At 43.6% G+C, this 22,800-nt stretch overlaps 1 protein-coding gene across 1 annotated transcript in view; it reads right to left on the minus strand.

The window, feature by feature from the left end:
- Positions 1 to 3,319: 3,319 nt before the first annotated feature.
- Hpse (heparanase) overlaps positions 3,320 to 22,800 on the minus strand; it is a 35,879-nt gene continuing 16,398 nt past the window's right edge. Inside the window, exons 4-12 of the mRNA XM_027388541.2 lie at positions 20,850 to 21,023; positions 17,897 to 18,065; positions 16,964 to 17,011; positions 15,682 to 15,775; positions 15,188 to 15,294; positions 13,032 to 13,146; positions 11,331 to 11,449; positions 8,142 to 8,288; positions 3,320 to 4,881 (exon numbers count right to left, since the gene is read on the minus strand). Of these exons, the coding sequence (XP_027244342.1) occupies positions 4,722 to 4,881; positions 8,142 to 8,288; positions 11,331 to 11,449; positions 13,032 to 13,146; positions 15,188 to 15,294; positions 15,682 to 15,775; positions 16,964 to 17,011; positions 17,897 to 18,065; positions 20,850 to 21,023 (1,133 nt within the window). The 3' untranslated portion in view covers positions 3,320 to 4,721. The remainder of the gene's footprint in view (positions 4,882 to 8,141; positions 8,289 to 11,330; positions 11,450 to 13,031; positions 13,147 to 15,187; positions 15,295 to 15,681; positions 15,776 to 16,963; positions 17,012 to 17,896; positions 18,066 to 20,849; positions 21,024 to 22,800) is intronic.

Below are 22,800 nucleotides of genomic sequence, written 5' to 3' on the forward strand. Positions count from 1 at the left end.
CCGCTCTGTATTCCTCGCCAGCAAGAAATACACGCAGGACACTCGGATCCTTCTGTAGACAAGCTTTAATGCATTAGACTGAGCAGAGACATTGAACCAAGAAAACCATCCCTATATAAAAGGCTGACCAGCCGCCTGGGACGTATTACCCTATGAATGGCTTTAGCTCCTCAGGCTAAAATGAGCCACGGGATAGGCAGAGATCAAAGGAATGGAGATTACCCAGCGCCTGTGAAGTAATTTACACCTTGGTGTCTTCAGGCAGCATTATAATGCAGGAACCGGCTTCCTACATATCACCCTTTTTTTATTAATTAATGAAAAGGCTTTATATTATTACAAGCAAATAGGTCACCCATATGTTGAGGGATAGAGGCAGGGGTTGACCTTCCCAAAATCAAACATTAAGACTGTGTACGGGAGTCACCATCAGGCTGTTAGCTTGACCCGAAGTACTCTCGACCTGTCCTCTGCCGTTTTTCTGGGAAAGGGAAATTCTCAAGGCAGGTAACCCTTATGCAGGTCAACGTACCTCCCAGAGAAGCCTGTATAATAGGCAACTCTGTGCGATGCCTATGCTCAGCATCCCTCTTTGGGGCTGCACAAACCAGACACTCTACCCTGTGCAGTGAGCCTAGGCTCCGGGTGTGCAAGAGCTGTCTGGCCGGCGGCCTATCGCTTAGCCAAAATATAAGCGCTTGGATGATCTCTTGGTTTGAGCCCTGGAGCTTACATGCCAGCCAAAGAAGTAACAGCATTTCGCAGGCGGCTGCATCAAACAATTATACCCACCCCTTTTCTCATAGACCAGCCAAAAATAACAGCAATCTGTAAACGGCTGCATCGAACAATTATACCCACCCCTTTTCTCACAGACCAGCCAAAAATAACAGCAATCTGTAAACGGCTGCATCAAACAATTACCCCCACCCCTTAAGTAGAGACAATCGCTCCGCCAAGGGCAGGAGTTAATCTGGATAACAATAGCGGCTCTCAACTCCCGGGGGTAGAGGGTGGAGTTCCGACTTTTGGAGGTCTGAAGGGACTCTTCGGGTGAGTCTTTCTGGGATCCATAGAGGATTTTCTTCATCCTGTGGAAAAAACATAATATCGCTCCCCTGGATCTTATGAGAATAGGATCCGGGTCTTTCCAAAGATCAGTTAAGATATCTTTTTATTTTATCATTTTCTTTTGGCCTTTTAGTTTTTGAGGTGAGACGCTTGGCCTCGGTATGGCCCCCAGCGTTAATGTAAATGAGGCTTTAAAACCCCAGGCATTCCAGGCCTTTAAGAAGTGTTGAATAGCAGGCATGGCCTTTTCCCCTATCAAAGACTGGGAAAGCCATCTGTAATTTTCTTCGCTCCTCTGATGGTAAGAAGGAGTCAGTTCCAAATAGTGGGGGTGCTGCTAGAAGTACACCCGCTGAATTAATAGGCGATGGCCTCATATTTGTTTTTACTTTTGGCAGCTCCTCCTCTAGCTCTGTTTTCTTGTTAGAGTCTAAAATCTCAGAGTCTGAGCTGCTCAGCTCCAAGGCTTCCAGTTTCGTTGCAGGGCAGAGGCTAGGTTCCTCATCTCTCCTAAATTTACCGGGGTGTGACCGGCCATTCCCCATTCTTTCTCCCTCCTTCTCTGTCTCTCCCTCATCCCGCTGAGCTGTTCCTTTTAAAACTTTATCTCTTGAGCTTTTAGAGTCATTAGAGCTATCAAGATTTAAAGCTTTATACACTCCCTTGTCAGTAGACATTTCAGGAGGTCTTTTTTTCTTATTTGTTGCTGTATACACTCCCTTGTCATTAGACACCCCGGGAGGTCCTTTTTTCTTATATGTTGTAGTTTCTCTTTTTACATACACTCTCATGTCACTAGACATCCCGGGAGGTCCTTTTTTCTTATATTTTATTGTTAGGCGCGCCCCATCTCTCACTACATTCGGTTTCTGATATGTAATTTTGGACTTCTTTAAGATTGCTACAACAGTGAGAAAAGTCAAAATAGCTCCTAGTAAAAGCATAGAAGCCTCTATATTAACCTCCCACAATAGCAACATTTCCAAGCCAAAGTCCAGAAAAATCATACCTCTCCGAATTTCTCTCATTACATTCGGTTTCTGATATGTAATTTTGGACTTCTTTAAGATTGTCCAGAAAAATCATACCTCTCCGAATTTACCATCCTGCAGTTCTGAATCCGCCTTGTAGCCAAGGGGTCTCCGTGGTGCTGGAGATGTTAAGCGTCCCGGGTTTCGGCACCATATGTCCCGCGCCCGCTCTGTATTCCTCGCCAGCAAGAAATACACGCAGGACACTCGGATCCTTCTGTAGACAAGCTTTAATGCATTAGACTGAGCAGAGACTGAGCAGAGACATTAAACCAAGAAAACCATCCCTATATAAAAGGCTGACCAGCCGCCTGGGACGTATTACCCTATGAATGGCTTTAGCTCCTCAGGCTAAAATGAGCCACGGGATAGGCAGAGATCAAAGGAATGGAGATTACCCAGCGCCTATGAAGTAATTCACACCTTGGTGTCTTCAGGCAGCATTATAATGCAGGAACCGGCTTCCTACATCCCAGCACTCGGGAGGCAGAGGCAGGCGGATCTCTGAGTTCGAGACCAGCCTGGTCTCCAGAGCGAGTGCCAGGATAGGCTCCAAAGCTACACAGAGAAACCCTGTCTCGAAAAACCATAAAAAAAAAAAAAAAAAAAGCTACCAGGTGTACCTACCAGGTATAGGGGCTTAAAAAGTCACACTAATAGGGCTGGAGATGGCTCAGCAGTTAAGAGCACTGACTGCTCTTCCAGAAGACCTGGGTTCAGTCCCCAGCACACATGTCAGATTGCTCACAGTCATGTGTAACTCCAGATTCTGTCCTCTGAGGGCACCTGCACACATGTGCACACCCTCCCCTCCCCCCCACAACTGAAAAATAATAATCTTAAAAGAGTTTGAGGCAAAGTCAGAGTGAATGAACAACTTAGATGATGCTATAATCATACAAATGAAAAATTAGGCATTGAGTTTTTCGGTAGAAGACGAACAAGGAAAATATATAAGTCAAGACCATGAGTGGAGTAGGAAAATTATATTTATGCCTGATGGTAGGAGGAATAAGAAAATGGTGAAGGAAAAGGCATCATTCATTCATTCTTTCATCTATTCATTCATTGTGTAGTGCTAAGGATCAAATCCAGGACCTTTTGTCTGTTCTAGGCTAGCATTTTTCCAGTAAGCCACATCTTCGATCCATCAAAACCAGACTTTCAAATCTAATAACCTGTTAGCTTTAGCTTTCTTAGAAGAATAACCATACAAATTAAGGCTATAAAATTAGTTTATTTCAAATGTGAAAATATAAAAACTGCTTGCATAAAAACTTGAGAATATTGAGGCATCCAAACTTTAAAGTTGAATGTGTTCATATTCAATTAAGATAATATTCATAGCAGACACAAACATATAGAATCATAATCCTTAAGAGGGTTAAAATCCTGGGGGGAGAAATAGTTATATTTTGTTACTTGATCAAAGCATAGGACTGTAATGTCCAGTGCTATGGACTCCACCAAACCTCTCTGCCCCAATTAGAGGCAGCCAATGGTCATGGGTGGTACCTGGGGAAATGACCATAGTCTATTCCTGGCCAGTAGAACTTGGGACTTGAAGAAAGACTTGCTGGGAAAACCTCCAGGAAAGATATCTTTGGGTTTCTGAAGAAACCACTCATCCTTTTCCTCTGGTTGCTGCCAGATCTCAGTGAATCTGTAGACCAGTCACAGTTATCATGTGACCAGGTCAAGAACAGAGCCAGTGCTACAGACAGCAGGTGAAAGAAGCCGCCCTCTGGGGATGGGTCCAACTGTTGGATCTTGCCTCACTTGAACAACTTCTCATGTGGGGTTATAAATGTCCTCCTTTAGAGGTTTATGTTACTCACAGGCCAAAGTTTCCCAAGCGAAGCAAGAACTAATGGTATAGAAAAAGTAAACAGTAGGATGATAATGACATGTCAGGTGTTTCCTAAAACTTCTGGGTCAACCAACTGTCTCCTTTACAGTCATTTCCAAACTTATGTCATCCCTTCCCTCTCAGTGGTTGTCACTGGTTTTTGTGGTTGTTGTTTGTTTTTAATACTATCCCACCCAACCTACTCTCCTTTCACAGATGGTTTCTGAAGAACAAGGGGAATGGGGCCTGTTCTCTTCATTTTAGTTCCTCTGAGGTGTGTACAGTAGGTGAATGTCTTTTACAGCCCCGGTGGAGTTGTGGCAATGAGCTACAGAGAGGCTCCTGAAGGACAGATTTGACAATCTGCTAAGCAAAATAATAATAATAATAATAATAATAATAATAATAATAATAATAATAATAAAATAAAGCAAAGCTTAAAAAAATCATGACATATCCTTCACTCATTTGCTTCTTGGTCATATCAAAGGCATTCCTATACATTTTTAATAACCCCCAAAATAATGCATGCAAGATGCTAAGCATCATTTAACACACAGTACCATTAACTGTCATCACCTGCAGTGTTCGATTTAAATGAAATCATCACACTCAATCCAGCACTGAAGCATGCCCCAGTCCTCCCAAGGCTCTGGAGCTTGATAACAAGTCGGCCTTCCTACATACAGCTACATACAGAGTTTTGCTTCAGTCTTATGAATAACACCCCTGACCCCTCTCGTCTCAGTGCTATTGTATGACTTTTATTTTCACAAACAAGCAGCAATTTTGGCATTTCTTATGACAAAAAACCCATAGGAAAAGGCAGGCATGCCTAGTGAGCTTCCTGGGCGGAGAGGTTTCTCTGTTAAAGCTGGCAGGGTATGGTCATCCACTATCTTCAGGGTTTCACCGTTCAGTTGGACAGATCTACAGGAAGGAAAGACACACTTGAGTTAGGCAGGTTATGCATGCACTGTGCCCCTACAAAAGTTGTAAAATCATTTTAAACTAAGGAGGACTTTTGTGGTAGCTTTAGTTATATAATTTGTATTTCTTTTCTTTTTTTTTTTTTTTTAGATTTTATTATGTATACAACATTCTGCTTCCATGTATATCTGCACACCAGAAGAGGGCACCAGATCTCATAACGGATGGTTGTGAGCCACCATGTGGTTGGCCAGTAGGACTTGGGACTTGAAGAGAGGCTGGAAGAGCAGCCAGTGCTCTTACACACTAAGCCATCTCTCTAGCCCTGTATTTTTTTTTCTTAAAACTTCTTTTGCTCTTAATACATCTGCATATTTGTTCATATCACACAATATCCATCCACTATATCATTTTGATGAACACACAGGATTCTATGATATGAATTCACTAGTACTATTTACTTAATCCTCTACTTTTAGATATTTTGTTTCCAGGTGGCATTATCCTGTGTTTTTCTTTCTTTTTTGGCAGGTTAGTTCTTTGTAGCTCTGGCTGTCCTGGAACTCACTCTATAGACCAGCCTGGCTTTGAACTAACAGAGTTCCACCTGCCTCTGCCTCCCAAGTGCATCACCACGTCCTGCTTCACCTCCCGTTCTTATTAGGATCAGTGGGTAGAAACCGAGTTCCACATAACCTTTGTTAGATGCTCAGCACCTAGTCCCACAACTCAAAGCAAGCTAACAACATGCCACATTTGTGCCAGGGGCTATCTCCAAGTCTGTTGTGAGGTGGATTCAGTCCACTGGCTTTGGTTTTGTTTTTACACTTACAAATCACATCAAGTTTATATGAGGAAGGGCAGGAAATATGACCTGTTGTCAGGAAACCACAAGCAAAAGTAGGTCTTGAAAAATACCTCTGAATGGTGGTAAGTAAGAGTCCTTGGCATGAAATGAAGGACCCTTTGAGAATGCTTACCACTGCCGGTCTGCAGTGGTGCATACCTTTAATCCCAGCACTGGGGAGGCGCGGCAGGTAGGTCTCTTGAGTTTGAGGCCAGCCTGGTCTACAAAGCAAATGCCTAGTGAAGTCCTAGGATCAAGTCAGTGCTTTGCTACCTTGACTTGAAGGTAAATCTGGTTACTGTGAATTAATTTGAATGTAAGACTGGTTATTGTGAATAGTGCTGTGTGAGACAGGAACATGGTAAGATCCACCTGCTCAGGCTGCAGCATTCAATCAGCTGCCCTAAGTACATGTGTTTAGTGATTCAGCAGTAGTGTGGGGGGGGTGGTATCTGAGGGAAGTAACTTGTGCCACGTTACAGAAACAGGAGGATGGGAAATAGAAGACAGGTCTGTTAACCACAGGTGAGATAAAGGTTCAAGGAATTAGTAAGCCATAGGTTTGGCAGAATCAGGAAGCCTTGGAAAAATTCACCTGAGATAAATACTGTTTTCACTTAAAATATTTTCACTCAAGGCTGGTGCATTGGCTCAGTGGGCTGAGGCACTTGTCACCAAACCTGGCAGCCGGAATCTGACTCCCCGGACCCACACGGTGGGAGCACAGAACTGCCCCCTGCATACTATCCTCAGACCTCTGCACCCAGGAAATGCATTTAAAACAATTCAAATAATTTACTTGAAATCTCATTTCCAGCCATTTTTCTTACTCTATTCTGCACACACTGCCCCCCCCCCAACCTACTTTAATGCTGCAGGAGAATCCCATCTAGCTGTGTGTGGTATTTTATTCCACCCACATCCCCTTCCTTGGTCAGATGGGTGGTTCCATGCCATTGGCTATCAGAGTATCTTTTCTGAACAAATACTCTAAATGTGGAAGTACTCTGCACTTGATAAATGCCAGCCACAAACCCTTTATCTAGAATGGTGTACTGCCTACAAGATATGCTAGGGCAATGATGGCACAAAGCTCATGGAAGTAACCAAGCAATAACTGATCTGACTTAAGGCCTGCTCCTCAAGCTGGAACCCATGTCCAGCACTGCTTGGGTAACCAAGAATCTGAGACTAGATACCCTAGGGACCTAGAGGAAAAACCAAATACAACTGATCTAAAAAAAAATGTAGTGATAAAACAACTCCTAATGATATTCTGTATACTCATTGATCAGTGCCATGTTCAGCCATCATCAGAGAAGCTTCCTCCTGCATGGGAACACATAATACACAAAGTGAGAGAGACCTTGGAATACTCAGCCCTAAGGGGGATGTGTCTATCAAATCCCTCCCCTCAGAGCTCAAGGAACCCCATGGAAGAGAAAGAGCAAAGAGGGGATGGAAGACATCAGGAGAACAAGGCCCTCCAAATCAACATGAGCAAAGCTCACATGAACTCCCAGAGACCGAAGCAGCATGCACAGGGTCTGCACAGGTCTGCACCAGGTCCTCTGTGTGTGTGTAGTATGGCTTCTAGTTTGTTGTTTTTACAGGATTCCTGAGTGTGTGAACAAGTGGGTCTCTGATTCTTGTACCTTCTTTTCAGCTTTTTCTTCTGTTTGTCCAACTTTGATGTGATAGTTTTTCACTTATCTTACAGTTTATTTTGTTATATGTATTTTTAAAATGAATGGATGAAAACCTAGCCACTAGGATAATAGTAACTGAACTGTCACTTAGCTGCTGGGAGAGAGAAAATGAGTTTTCCTCCATAGAGTGATACATCAACCTCTCCAGGGCAGGCCTCGTGTTCCGGAGACAACATATAATAGACTCCATATTTTTTGTGTGTGCTTTTACTTGGTTATAGTGTGGTGGTTTTGTTTGTCTTCTTTTTTGGGTGTGGGTTTATTTTGTTTTCTTGGTCTTGGGGGGATTTGCTGTTGTATTGGGTTTTTGTTTTTTTGAGAAAGAACCTAAAGTTAAGTGGGTAGGGAGAGAGGATCTGGAAGAACTTGGGGGGGAGGAATACGATAAAAATATATTTAAATTTAAAAATTGTTTTAAATAAAAATATAAAAAAACAAATAATCTAAATACATTGAATGGATCTTGATACCAGAAGATAGTTGGGATTACAGATTTTCTTCTAAGACACTGGTTTGTGTCCATATCCTTCTGGGTCACCCTCTTCCATGAGCTACACTTGTATAAGTACTCATATATAGAATTTATGAAATAAAAATGTTAGAATGTAATAGTTGCCCCTTTCCCCCCTCATTAAAGAAACCCCTCTATTCTGATCAGTGCTAATGAACTTACATAAAGTTTGTATTCAAGAAAAATTACTCACTTGGAAAGTAACCCCTCAGGTCCAAACGGCTTTAGAAGGTACTTGTCTACTGGCTTGTTAAACAATTGATATGGCAAGTTCACGTGCTTGGTGACATTATGGAGGTTCAAGACATACAGAGTTAAATCTCCATCCTGATACTTTGGGCTAAAAGCAAACAGGTTAATCCAGTCACACATCTGTCTGATTTATACAGTGAAGAACTTGAACATTCACACAATCAGGGATACCAAGTGCCCGTGTTCATAATGGTGGGGGGACCTATTAGAGACCTTTTCTAGGATGGTGTTAGACCAATCGTGTAGCCCTATTTTGAAAACAAGAAAAGTACTGTTCTTTGCATCACTACCTCCTGAGCCAGAACACTAAGAGCTTTGCTCCTTTGCCACATGGAGCTCCAGAGGGCCATAGCCAGCTTTCATATATAGGAAGGTTTAATGATAAGATCTATAGTGAATTCCAGTTATAAACTATATAAACAAGAACTGATAAAAAGACTAAACAGGAGGCTGGTTAGAGCATGGGCTGCTCTTCTAGAGGACCAGGGTTCATCCTCATAACCCACAAGGCAGTTCACAACTTTTGTAACTCCAATTTCAAGAGATTCAATGCCCTCTTCCTGACCTCCAAGGACACCTGGTACACACATGGTAGATACACAAGCATGCAGGCAAACACCCACACATACAAAACAAAAATAATTTCTTAAAAAGACAAACGGGGCAGAGGAGACAGGTAAGCTGGTAAAATGATCACTCAATCTCCAGAAATCCTGTAAAAAGCTGGACAAGGTGGCTCGTGCTTGTCATTCTAGTGACGGTAAGACAAAAAGGAGAGACATGTGACTCTCTAGAGCTTGCTGGCCAACTAGCCTAGCAAACTTAGCAAAGTTCCAGGCCAATGAGAAACCCAGTCTCTAATAAAAGGTAGATGGCCCCTGAGGAAGGGGCCCCTGAGACTGTGGACTTCTTCATGCACACTCATGTGTGTACACCAACACACTTGAATACACATGTGCCCCCCTCATGTGAGCATGCACTTATGCAAAAACACACAAAATGTAATAATCAGGCAAAATACAAAGGTAGTTAAACAAAGGCCAAGCACGTGGGAGGCAGAGGCAGAGGCAGGCAGATCTGAGTTCAAGGGCCAGCCTGGTTTACATAGCAAATTCCAGGCCAGTCAAGACTACCTAGTAAGATCCTATTGTAAACAAACAACAGACAAAACATAAATCTGTTGACTTTTTCAGGATTTATCCAGTTAAACCATTCCGTACTTCATACAATGACTGTCACTATTCAGAGTCCCCAGTCACCAGGAATGGAGAATGTTAGGTGGCTTTGGGGCCTAGCATTAGCCTGTCTGCCATGACAGACTGAAGCCCAGATGAGCAAAGCCCTGGAGTTTGGGAAACTCTTTCTACCTAAACACAGAGTACAGGGCCATGAACATCCAAATGGCAGGGGCTACAAACATCTGCATGGCCTCTCGCTCTAGAAACTGGTCACAACTCAAAAGTATTTTTTGTTTATTTGGTTTACTTCTGGGAAGGACATATGGGTGCCACATGTGTGGAGGCCAGAGGATGACTCTTGGGAGTTGGTTCTCTGTCACTACCTTGCGGCATTCAATTCAGTCCCTGCAGGTCCTGTACCTGCTGAGCTGTCTGCTGGCCCAGTTACAACTTAAAAAAGAATCTCTAAGTTTAAAAGGTTAAGTTTACTTATGTGTGTGCATGTGCAGAGGGCAGAGGGCAATTTTTGGGAGTCAGTTCTTTCCTCCCACCACGTGGATCCCAGGGATGGAAATCAGGTGAGTCCTTATGGCAGGACCTTCACCAGCTGAGGCATGTCGCCAGACCTTTCTGTCATATGAGACTGTTGTTATTGTTGATTCTTTCTTCTACTGTAGTAAACCATGGAGATAAGTACATGCACAGACTCCTACATTTACACTAATTCATGTTCACATTCAATGCCTCACACTTCCTTAAGGAGTCAATTATCCATCTGGATGTGGTGACATTTTACTTGTGTAAAATTCATTCCTAATGAAATTCAGGGTGTGTTTTTATTATAGACTATAGTAATTAAAATCCTTATGTAAATCTTTGCTGGGTTGCAAATGCCTATATTGTAGCAATTGTTTTGTTTTTAAATCTTATTTTTTTTTTTTAAGACAGGGTTTCTCTTTGCCCTGGCTTCCTGAAACTCTCTGGGTAGACCAGGCTGGCCTCGATGTCAAGGGTCCACCTGCCTCTCTGCCTTCTGAGTGCTGGGATTTAAGGCGTGTGCCACCACTGCTCAGCTTGATTTTTCATTAAAAAAAAAAAAACAAAAAAAAACTTTATGTGAAAGAGTGTTCTGCCTCTGTGTGTGTGTGTGTGTGTGTGTGTGTGTGTGTGTGTGTGTGTGTTTTGGATTCCCAGTAATAGGTTTCTTCGATGACACAATAAGCTAGATCAAGCCAAATTAAAAAGATCAGGTTTAGTCCTGGGTGACTCTGAGGCCCCAAGAAGTGAGGTGGGGGAGGGGGGAAGGAGAAGCCATGTGGTAGGTCTAGACTGGAGCTTAAATACCCTGTAGGTGTGGTCTTGTGTGTGTGTGATTGGTGCCTGCCCAAGCCAGTGCTGGATGCCCTACAACTAGAGTTACAAAACAGTTGTGAGTCACTATGTGGATACTAGGAATCAAACCTGGGTCCTCAGCCAGTGCTCTTAACTGCTGAGCCATATCTCCAGCCCCTACTTAAGCAATTGTGTGTGTTCCTATGCATGAGCACACATATGCAGATGGTGGCTGGAGACGGACATTAGATGTTTTTCTCAGTTGCCTCTCAACAAGTCTCCTTTGTTGGCTTGGAGCTCCCTAATTCAGATAGACTGGCCAATCAGCACACCCGGGAGTGTCTCTGCCTCCTCAGTGCCCTGACTACAGGTACACACTACCACATCTGGCTTTTTCTACATGGATGATGGATATTGTACTCAAGCTTCCACACAAGCACCTCCCCAACGGAGCCATCCACCCAGCCCCACTAGAAGTTCTTTGAAGTTAGCCTTCGGTACTGTGAAGACAGGATAAAGAGAAATGACACAGTTCAGATCCATCACACAACTAGAAGGCCTTTGGGGTGACACGCTTACCAATTCAGACTTCTTTGGGGAAGGGTGTATTTGGTACTTACTGGTGGGTGTTTGTGCAGTGGAGATACATTCGAAGTTTGCTTCTGTCTAGGCCTTTCACTCGCACCATGAGCACCTGGGGACCCACCAGTTTCTTGAACAGAAGAGATAGCCAATAATCCTATCATTCAGGAAGAGGGGCGGAAAACAGATCTCTGGTTATTTTCTTATGCATATTTTAACAAGCCTTTAATCCTAGCACTAGGGAGGCAGAGGCAGGCACATCTCTGTGAGTTCAAGGCCAGCTTGGTCTACAGATCAAACATCAGAACAGGCTCCAAAAGCTACACAGAGAAACCCTGTTTGGAAAAACCAGAACAAACAAACAAAACCCCAAAAGAATTATTCTTAGAAGGTCTGGAGAGTTGGCTCAACAGTTAAGAGCACTGGCTGCTCTTCCAAAAGATGGTGTTTTAAAAACATACATAACCCTGGCATGTTGTAAAGTTAGACAAGCCTTATGACTTTATAACATAATTGTTGTTGTTGAAACAGGGTCTTACTCTGTATCCCAGGCTGGTTTGAAACATACTGTGTAACCTGGCTTATCTTGAACTCACAGTTATTCTCCTGCCTCAGCCTCTCAAGTGCGGCGTTATTGGCAGGAAGTCATGACATCTGGATGTCATAAAAGATTCTGATCCTTTGCCAATAGTTAGGATGGGATTTTCTCCTTTCTTTTTGTGTTTGTGTGTATTACAGCATGTATCTGTGTGAGTGCAAGCGCATGTGCACGATGGAGTTTGTGTGGAGGTCAGCAAGCAACCTCTAGTGTTAGTCTTTCTGCGTGTTGATGGATGATACACCAGATTATCTGGCCTCAGACCTTCTGGGAATTCTCTTGTCTCCACCTCCCATCTCCTCATAGGAGCCCTGGGATCACAGATGAACAACACTGCACCAGGGTTTGCATAATTTCTAAGGATTCAAAATACAATAAAGGTGATTGGGTGTGCTGACACACGCCTTTAATCCCAGCTCACCGAGAGGCTGTGGATCTCTGTGAATTTGTGACTAGACTGGGCTACATAATGAGTTCCAGGACAACAAGAGTTACATCATAGAGAGACCTTGTCTCAAAAAACCAAAAGCCAACACAAATCAAACAAACAAAAAAACCAAATGCAATAAACACCTTGACCAACTGAGTCACCCTCCCAGGCCTAGAACAGCAATTTTAGCTTTGCCTTGCCTTGCAAAACATTCACTCAAAAATTTTAATAAAATGCATACCATACTCTTAGTGGACAATATTTTATTTTTTGTTTATTTTATCATTATCAATTTTTTGCTTTTGTTTTTCTGAGATAGGGCTTCTCAGTGTAACTCTGGCTGTTCTGGAACTCACTATATAGACCAGGCTGTCCTTGAATTCTCAAAGATTTGCTTGCCTCTGCCTTTTGAGTGCTGGAATTAAAGGTGTGCACTGCCATGGCCTGGCAAGTGGATAATTTTTAAAAATCATTCCTGATTTTTAATTCTCTCTCTCTCTCTCTCTCTCTCTCTCTCTCTCTCTCTCTCTCTCTCACACACACACACACACACACACACACAACAAAAAAAAAAAAAAAAAAAAAAAAAAAAACTCCCAACTCATTACACCACATGTGGCTCTTTACTGGGGGAACTGCCTATTCCTAGATTAGGAGAGCCCAGAGCAGTCTTCCACCTATTCACAGTCACAGGAAAGTAAGGTCACTTACAGGTAAAGGCTCGAAGTTTTCATCCACTAAGTGGTAGTTGCCTGCTCCGAAGAATACCTGCCTCATCACCACTTCTATGCCCATCTGGGCTGAGATGCCCAACTTATCCAGCCACCTGGGACAGAATGACATGAGCTTTTTTTTAGACTGGAAAACAAAGTCATTCCATTCTAATTACACATAGATTTGTTCATCTGTGTGGGAGGAATCAACAGGAAACTACAAGAATGGCATTAATTACAAATAAGTCATTCAAATGACATGGTGACAAAAGTAGCACACACACACACACACACACACACACACCCTCCCATATGCTCTATCAGAACAACATTAATAAGCCAGAAGAGTTTCCTCGAGAGCAAAACAACTTCTACAGAACAGAATCAAACTCCCACCCCCTGTAGACAATTCCTTATCCAGTTCCAGTGTCCTCGATCCTGAACCCCACAATGTGTGTCGGGACACACACACACACACACACACACACACACACACACACACACACACACACTCACACAGAGTGAAGACTATCGAGAACGCAGCTGTCAACAGTGGTCAAAACATGAGCCATACACAGAACCACAACCAAACCACTATGATCACCTCCCCCACACTTTCAGTGAACGGCAAACTCTTCATTCTTTTCTCAATTCCTTGTTCTCTCATGAACATTGAAGGGTTTGTTTTTCTCTAACTTATAACAAGGAAGATTGTGGCAATGAAAGAATAAAATGGAAGAGGACAAAAGCCCCAGTAGGGCTACAGAATGAAGATCATGGAGTCAGTGAGATGCTGAATATAAGCAACTCCTGGTCTAAACCAACCACATTTGTGCAGCGGACGAGGTATCCCAGCCAATCCTGAAGTTCACAGGTTACCCTCAAGTGTGACATAAGTGTTTTAGGGCCAAAAGTCTAGAGAATGTACAATACAGCTATGTGTGCATGAAGCATCCTCAGAGCCGAAACTCTGGAAGAACTTTTATCATCTTCCCTCTCCTCCTCTGCCTCTCCTTTCTTTTTCCTCTCCTTGTCTGCCTTGTCTCTCTCCCCACAGGGTTTCAATGTGCCCCCCCCATCCTCCTGCTGTGGACTTCCACATGCCGGGATTATAGGCAAGCTTCCGTGCCTAGAAAAGAGCAAGCAAGCTTGCCTAGAGAAGGGGCCCTGTTACAGTTTGGACCTTAAATGGCCTCCACAGACTGGTGTGTTGGAGCCTGGCCTCAGCTGAAGGTGCTTGTGTGAGGCCATAATGCCTAGTCGGAAGAAGTAGGCAATTCAAAGGGTAGCGGGCCCTCCTGGTTCCTTCTCGTTTGCTTCTAGTCACCCATGAGGTGAGCAGTTTCCTCCATCACCTGCTTCAAGGGCCTAAACCTTTGAAATGAGCCAAAGTAAACATTTTCTCCTCTTAAAATATTTATCTCAGGTATTTTTCACAGTGACAGAGGCTAATTAGCACAATTTCTTTGACCTATTTTTAGGGCATAATCTTTCCTCCCTTCCCCCTCTTTGTCATCGTCATTGTTGTGGGTTAAACCTTGGGCCTATGAACATTCTAGGCATGTGCTCCGTCACTTAGGCCTCATTTTACTTTTGTGTTTTGAGATAAGATCTTACTTAGTTGTCTGCCTGGCCTTGAACTCACTCTGTAGCCAAATCAGATCTTGAATTGTAATCCCCTCTGCCGCAGCTTCCCAAGTAGCTAGAATTACAAATGCGTGCCATCATGTCCAGCCAAACTTCCTAAAACAATTCATGCTTGAAATAATTGATTGGGGACACCAATTAAAGATGTCCAACAAGGTTCAGCAAAGCATTTTAGACAAAAGAGCATGAGTATTTTGGCTGCTTGAATGTCTGTGCACCAGGTGCATGCCTGGTGCCTGTGGAGGCTGTGAGAGGGCATTGGATCTCCTGTAACTGGAGGTTGTGAGCCACCTCGTGAGTGCTGAGACTTGAACCCCGTCCTCTGGAGTGTAGCCATTGTTCTTAACCACTGAACCATCTCTGGAGCCTGGAAATTTACTTTTTTCTTTTGTAAGGCCTGAAACAAAACTTTAGGGCTCTGTCAGAGAAATTGTGTTGATCTGGGTTTCGGCTGACATTAGAGATGGAAAAGAGCTGGAATCTGAAAGCCGGTGCAAGGTCACTCACATAAAGCCAGCAGCAAAGGTGTTGGACAGCGAGGGTGCACCACCGCCGTAGGCAGAGCTTGTTTCTCCCAACCAGACCTTTTTGCCGGGTCTCATTTCCTTAGTCACCTGGGGAACAAGAATAGTTCCACAGTCACAGCAAACAAGTCAGCCACCTCAGTGCCCAATGTGAACGGCAGGAAAGCTGTGCTTCTCCAGACTCATCCATCCTGTTAGTTACAAATGGTCTTTGCCACTATCTCTTCTGGGCTTAGTAGGCTATAGAAGGCATATAAACAAATATGGTCTATAACAGTTAATTCTACTGAAAGGCCATTAGAAGTGTTTTGATTTCTAATTACTACAACTAAACAAGATCCAGCGCTAAGGAGGAAACCAGGCACTAAGACATTCTGTAGCCCTTTAAAATCAGAAAAAAAAATGGCAGTACATGTAAACTCATCGTTAGACTATACCACAGACTGGTGTGGGTGAAAAATTTAGCAAGACTATTACCTTTAGAACTTTCTGCACAGATGAAATAAAGGTGTCCAGCACATCAGAGCTCAGAAAATCTTCTTTGGTGGCAATTCGTCCGTTCAAGTAGTAGCTAAATTTTCCAGAAAAAAATTTACAGTTTATTTCCTGCTGTTAAGTCACCTCTGAACCTCGCTCTTCTCCCAACCCTTTCTCATTGTTAGTTTTTATAAAGGTAGCAGTCTTTCCAGGGAAAAGCTAGCATCAGGAAGGGACCATCCTATCTAAGTAACTATAAATCAGCTATCCCACTGTAAGCAGAAACTGACAGAACTACAGGCCAGCAACTGGTCCTACCCACTTTTGTGGTTCATGGCTTAGTTGGCCATGTACCTCTATCTTTGTAGTAACTACTGCATTATTTAAAGCAACATTACACTTTGTTTTATTAACATTGAGATCCTTGTGTAGTGATATTTGAGATGCTGCTCACTTATTAATGGAGTTGTTCAAAGTCAATCAGCAGCCAGGCAAAAATAACTTCTTGAAAACTGGCAATAAGTTCAACTAGAACAGGCACAGAACTGCCTGCCTTCAACTCCAGCACTAGGGAGGTGGAGGCCTGGGGGTTCTCTGATTTCAAAACCATCCTGGTCTACATAGAGAGGTCCAGGATATCCAGCCAGGGATACATAGACTTTGTCCCAAAAAATCAAAACAAAAACAAACACATATTAAAAAAGACAAGGTTTCTCTGTGTAGTCCTGGCTGTCCTGGCACCCAGGCTGGCTTCAAACTCAGAGATTCACCTATCTCTGCCTCCTGAGTGCTGGGATTAAAGATGCATGCTACTACCAAACCTTGAGAATATTTTAAATTATTTGTCTATTTATTTAGGGAAAGGGTCTCACTTTGTAGCCTAGGCTAGCCTGGAGCTGACTATATAGACAAGGCTAGCCACAAATTCACAGAGACCCACTGGTCTATGTCTCCTATGTGCCTGGATTAAAGACTTGCACCACCACACCCAACTGGATTTTTAATTTTTATGTGTAAATGTGTGTTTGCATGAGTTTATATTCACCGTGTGTGTGGTGCCCTTGGAGGCCAGAAAGGGGTATTAGATCCTCTGGAAAGGGAGTTACAGGCTGTTGTGAACCCAGGTCCTCTGCAAGAGCAGCAAGTGTTCTAACCACAGCACCACCCCTCTAGCCCATTAGCTGCTATTAGTAATGTAATTATAACTGTATCATGGAGGCATGCAAGGTATTAAACAAACCAAAGTTATTAATGGGGATATTAAGTTAATGTGGGTACTTACTGATGCCACGTAAGGGCGTCTATCACTTCTCCACCAGCCTTCAGGAAACTAGAAGAAAAGTTCCTCAATGGGCTCACTTACCCTCAAACAAGCAGATGCAAATTTTCAGAAGAGCTTCATTCCCTGGAATTGGCTGAGTATGATGTAAGTCTCAGGCAACACAAACATCCTAATCGTATCCTTGGAATTTTAAGCCAATGTTTCCTCTTTGAGTAAACAATACAACAGCGAACTGTTTAATAATGTGGACTTCAGGGGATTCTCCACCGGAAAGGACCTCTAAGAAGAATTCTGTTTTTGCCAAGAGAGCACCAAAAGCAAAGAAGTCCCTATCTCTCTTAGAGCTGAAGTCAGGGTCAAGGCCATGAAAGGAATCCACCAACAAACACATAAAGAAAGGCTGCATGTCACCCACCATCTACAGCCCACAGCCCACAGCTCCTGGGCAATCCAAACACCTCTATGACAGCATCCCCAGGAGAAACAAGCTTGACTCCTAGACTATCATCTCATTCTCCCAGACCACTGGGTCAGTCATGGGAAAATAGAAGTCATCAGCACACTCTAGTTCCTTGTTTATGTCAAGACCAACAAGAGTGAAATCAAATGGGCAGAGAGGAATCTCTAGGGCATTGATAGGGCCCAAAAATACCCTGGCCAGCCCTGATAGAAGGCACACACTCCACTGCCTCCTCACACAAAGCTTTGGATATTGTCAACAAAAGTGGAATCATCTAAACTGCGTTAGGAGGGCTTATTTTAAGTACACATTTTTTTTCAGTATTAAAAAAATAAGGTGGCACACACCTTTAATCCCAGCACTCAGCCCAGTCTACAGTGCAAGTTCTAAGACAGCCAGGACTACATAGAGAAGCCCTGTCCTGAAAAATAATAAAAAAAGGAGAAAGTAGTTGTACATCCCCCAAAACCTACCTTCTCAGCAGCTTAACTGTCTTCCCTCGAGGCTGACCAACATCAGGACCATAGAGTTTTGCATTTTTGAAAGCTGACTTTCGTAGAAGCTTACGAAACTGAACAAAATCTTCTCCTAACTGCAGTCCATCGATGAAAATGTGAGCTTTCTTCCAGAAACTGTTGGGCTCTGGAAGACAGCAATGCTCACACTCACCTCTCATCTAAATGGTCTTTATTTAGACACAAGAACACAACAACCAACAGTTTTCAAACTGCAAACCTAGAACTGAAAGTCAAGAAAACAGGCTGGAGAGATGGCTCAGCAGTTAAGAGCACTGACTGCTCTTCCAGAGAACCCAGGTTCAATTCCAGCACCCACAGGGCCATGCACAACTGTATCTGTAACTCTGGTTCCAGGGAATCCAACACACTTACATACATGCAGGCAAAGCACCAATTCAATTTTGAGAGAGAGAGAGAGAGAGAGAGAGAGAGAGAGAGAGAGAGAGAGAGAGAGAAGGAAAGTAAGACATAAGAACCGCTCCCCCCACCCCCCAGTTAATAAACTCGAGAGTTTAGAAACAGAAACATCTTAATTATGGCATGAGGAGGGAGTAAACAAATTGAAGTTAATAATAGAGATGTTAAACCAATGGGCATTTGGAAAATAGTTTATAGACAGTATTTAGTAGCCCAATTTATTTACCAGCAAAGAACAAAAGGAAACGAGGGGCTAGAGAGAGAGCTCCATCGATAAAATACCTGCCTTGCAAGAAGGACCTGAGACTGAACCCAAGACATGGTGGTTCGTTTGTCAGACATGGTGGCCCACTTGTAAACCCAGCACTGGAGAGGCAGAGATGCACCATCTCTGTGGCTTGCTCTCTAGCTATCCCAGTCTACAAGGTGAGCTCCAGGCCAATGAGAGACCACGTTTCTCTCAGGCACAAAAAAGTAGAAGGCATCCAAGGAAGGACACTTTCGGGTGTTCTCTAGCCTTTGCATGCTCATGTATATGAGCACAAGTACACACAAATGTACACACACACACACACACACACACACACACACACACACACACACATGCACATACACAAGAAAGAAAAAGAATGGGCAGGGAGAAGAATTTTATGTGCAGAACAGTGCCTGTCTAAACAGCATGTGCTCATTAAATGACTGCATTTTATTTTGCACTTCATATTCAGTTTTATTGCTTGAGGTATGGAAAATTCTTATAAATCTATTTTTGAATAAATCTGACTAATCATTAGCATATTAGAACTTGTAAGTTCCTTGAGACTGGAGAGATGGATCAGCAGTTGAGAACACCAGCTGCTTGTCTATATGACCTGGACCCGCCTGTGGCTCACAGTTATCTATAATCTATGCTGCAGCTTCTAGACAGCTTGAGCATTTGATGGAGGTTAGAGTGGGGTTTGGAGTGTAGTAGCTATTTGTGTTGCAAAGACAAGAAAGCAACTTGTGGAAGAAATAATTTCTTTTGTCTTAATGGTTCCAGAGAGGAGGTATGGCAGTGGGTGGTCTGCACAGGAAGCCGAGAGATCACATCTTCGTCACACACAGAACAGAGAGAGAGAGAGAGAGAGGAAGAGAGAAAGGAAGAGAGAGAGAGAGAGAGAGAGAGACAGAGAGAGAGACAGAGAGAGAGACAGAGAGAGAGACAGAGAGAGAGAGACTGAATGTGGGGTGTGGCTATAAACCCTCAAAGCCAGCTCCCAATGACATACTTCCTCTACCAAGACTGCACTACCCTCCACAAACAGTTCTTCCAATAGGCCACCAAGTTGTACACATACCTCAACCAATGGGGACATTTCTCATTCAAACCGCCACATGGAGATTACCTGACAAACTAAGAGCCAAAGAAAGAAAGGGAAGGAGAGAATCAAACTGCCACCCTTCCCATTTGGCAGAGTTCTGTTTGCTAAAAATAATAAATTTAAAAGTCTGCAAAAGCCAAGGGAATCTGGGAGCTGGGGAAGTTGATAGCTCCAGTAGCTTTTCTTACCTCAAAAACAACATAAGGATGTGCTCAAAAGGTGGCTCAGCTGGTGAAACATTTGTCACAGAACCGTTGTAGAGGTGGAAGGAGAGAACCAACTCCACAAAATTGTCCTCTGACCTATACATGTGTGTGCTGTGGCCCATGACCTTTCCCCATCACACACTCACTGCCAATAATACAATACACAATTTTCGGGGGCGGGGGCTGGTGCTTGAGGCAGGCTTTCTCTGTATAGTCCTAGCTGTCCTGGAACTCAATTTATAGACCAGGCTAGCACTGAACTCACAGAGATCTGCCTTCCTCAGCCTCTCAAGTGCTGAGATTAAAGCCACTACCACCTGGCTCAACACACAACTTTTTTTTTAAAGAAAACTTAACAACCACCACCAGCAACATAAAGGCTAGGGTGATGGATTTGTGAGCACAGTGCTTTCTGTGGAAAGCAAGAGGGCCTGACTTCATAGCTCCGGCATCCACAGGAAATGCTTACCACAGTAGTATCCCACTGCTGTGGGGAACAGACAGGAATCCCAGGGCTTGGTGGCCATCCAGTCCAGTTAATCATTGAATTCTAAGTTCAGTAAAAGACCCTTCCTCAAACAAGGTGGGGCTGATGGAGGACAACACCTGACTGGACATGTGCACAGCACACATGTGGACAGACAGACAGACAGACAGACAGACAGACACACACACACACACACACACACACACACACACACACACACACACACACACATCAACATGCCCATAAACTGGAGTTATCAATAGCTTCTGGGATTCAGAGGACCTTTCTGCTGATGCAGCTCCATTGCTGTTGAGCACTGGCATGACTGTGCTGAGAGAGAGGTCTATGGAAAAGACCTTTAGCATTTACCAATGTGGAAAATAATATCAAAACAGTGAGGGAATTCCTTTATGAATGAGATGTTCCTGGGTACATACCATTGCCCAGTTCCCAGGAGATGTTGTAACCCTTGGAAGCACAGTATTCCAGCAGGAGCTGAGCATTGGAGCTGTTCCACCGCAAATCCGGAGTTCTTAGCAATGCATTCAGACCAAAGATCAGGTCTAACCCCGAGCACTTTGCAAAACTGTACAGCATGTCCACTGAGCTTCCTAAAAGAACAATGGTGATGTTTAGTTAGGTCGGCACCACAGTGAAGACTACCCCCAGGCTCACTCTTCATGAGATGTCTTTATATTGTTTAGTCAAAGTAATTCCATCCCTAATAAATGGCTGCCATTGTGCCCAAGCAATGACACAAGTAGACAGACAAATCAAAAAAGAAAAACCTGTGCTGGGGATCTAGTCCAGTTGGTAGAGTAGTTAACCAGCATGGAGGAAGCCTGGGACTCAAACTCAACTATACAGCTTAGGATGACCTCCACTTCTAATTTTCTTCTTTTGCCTCCATCTCCTAAGTGTTGGGATGTAGCTTTCTCCTTGTGTTTTAAGAGTGTCAATAATACAATCTTAAGTTTTTAAACTTTTATTGTATGTGTATGAGCAACCACCCATACATGCTTGCATGTATGTCTGTGTGCCACCACACACATACAATGCCTTCAAAGACTAGAAAAGGATGTTGGATTTCCTGGAACTGGAATTACAGGTGTTTGTGAGCTGCCATGTGGTGCTTGGAATTGAACCAGGTTTTCTGGAAGAGCAGCCAGTGCTCCTAACCACTGAGCCATCTCTCCAGCCTCAACAACATGATTTTAAGTGTGGTCTTTGAATTGAATTGGGTGTCATAGGCATACTGAGCCTCTGAGATCTTCATGTAAATTTTCAAATCATTATTCAGCAGAAATTCACTCAACAACTCTTCTAATTTAGAAACAAACACCTCTCTGTGTGGTCAATGTCAAAACTTCTGCCTTAAAAGTGGCTTTGCTTGGGTCCAGACCAGGCTGGTGAAACCCACAGGAGCAGCTGACCTGAACAAGGGAGAGCTCTTGGTCCGCAGACTGATAGCTGGGAAATCATCATCCAGACCCCACGAACATGGGTGTCAATGAAGAGACCTTGGAAATCTATGGGGCCCCTTGTAGTAGATCAGTACTTATCCCTAGCATAAGAATGGACTTTGGGAGCCCATCCCACATAGAGGGATACTCCCTGAGCCTAGACACACAGGATGGGCCTAGGCCCTATCCCAAAGGATATGACAGACTCAGAAGACCCTCTATGGAAAGCCTCACTCTCCCTAGGGAGCAGAAAGGGTATGAGATAGGTAGGGTGTTAGTTGGAGCAGGGGCAGGGGAAGAGGGGAGGGAGAGGGAACTGGAATTGACATGTAAAACAATCTTGTTTCTAATTCAAACAAAAAAAATTCAGGAAAAAAAAGTGGCTTTGCTTTATTCAGCTGTGAAGTCTGGCTCCGATCACCTTCATAATCACAACAGTGAAGCCTCATGCTCAATGGTGCTGACGAAGGCTGCCAAGTGGCACAACTCCAGTGAGCCTTAAGAGTTGTGATATTTGCTGTGTCACTTCCACAGCACTGTGGCCAGTCAGTAGGGAATGACACACACTGGGATCCCAGAGTTGAGAAACTCTGGAGTGCAGCCACCTAGCATTCCACTGGGTCTTACAGCCTCAGTTTGGGACAGCCTTGATGGAGCTGGGGATCACAGAGCACACACAAACCTCCACACTCACTTTCCTAAGAGGTCCAAACCACACAAGTGTTGCCTAACTGCACACCGGGTTTGTGGTGGCTGTTCCAGCACAGTTCTTAGTAATGCAGGTAGACCAAAGATGAAGTACAGCCCTAAGCACTTAACAAAAGCATACCGCTGACACTACAGCCTACTGCAAACTGTATATTTCTCTCTCTCTCTCTCTCTCTCTCTCTCTCTCTCTCTCTCTCTCTCTCTCTCTCTCCTTCTT

The sequence above is a fragment of the Cricetulus griseus genome (assembly GCF_003668045.3).
Source record: "Cricetulus griseus strain 17A/GY chromosome 1 unlocalized genomic scaffold, alternate assembly CriGri-PICRH-1.0 chr1_1, whole genome shotgun sequence".
Lineage (NCBI taxonomy): Eukaryota > Metazoa > Chordata > Mammalia > Rodentia > Cricetidae > Cricetulus > Cricetulus griseus.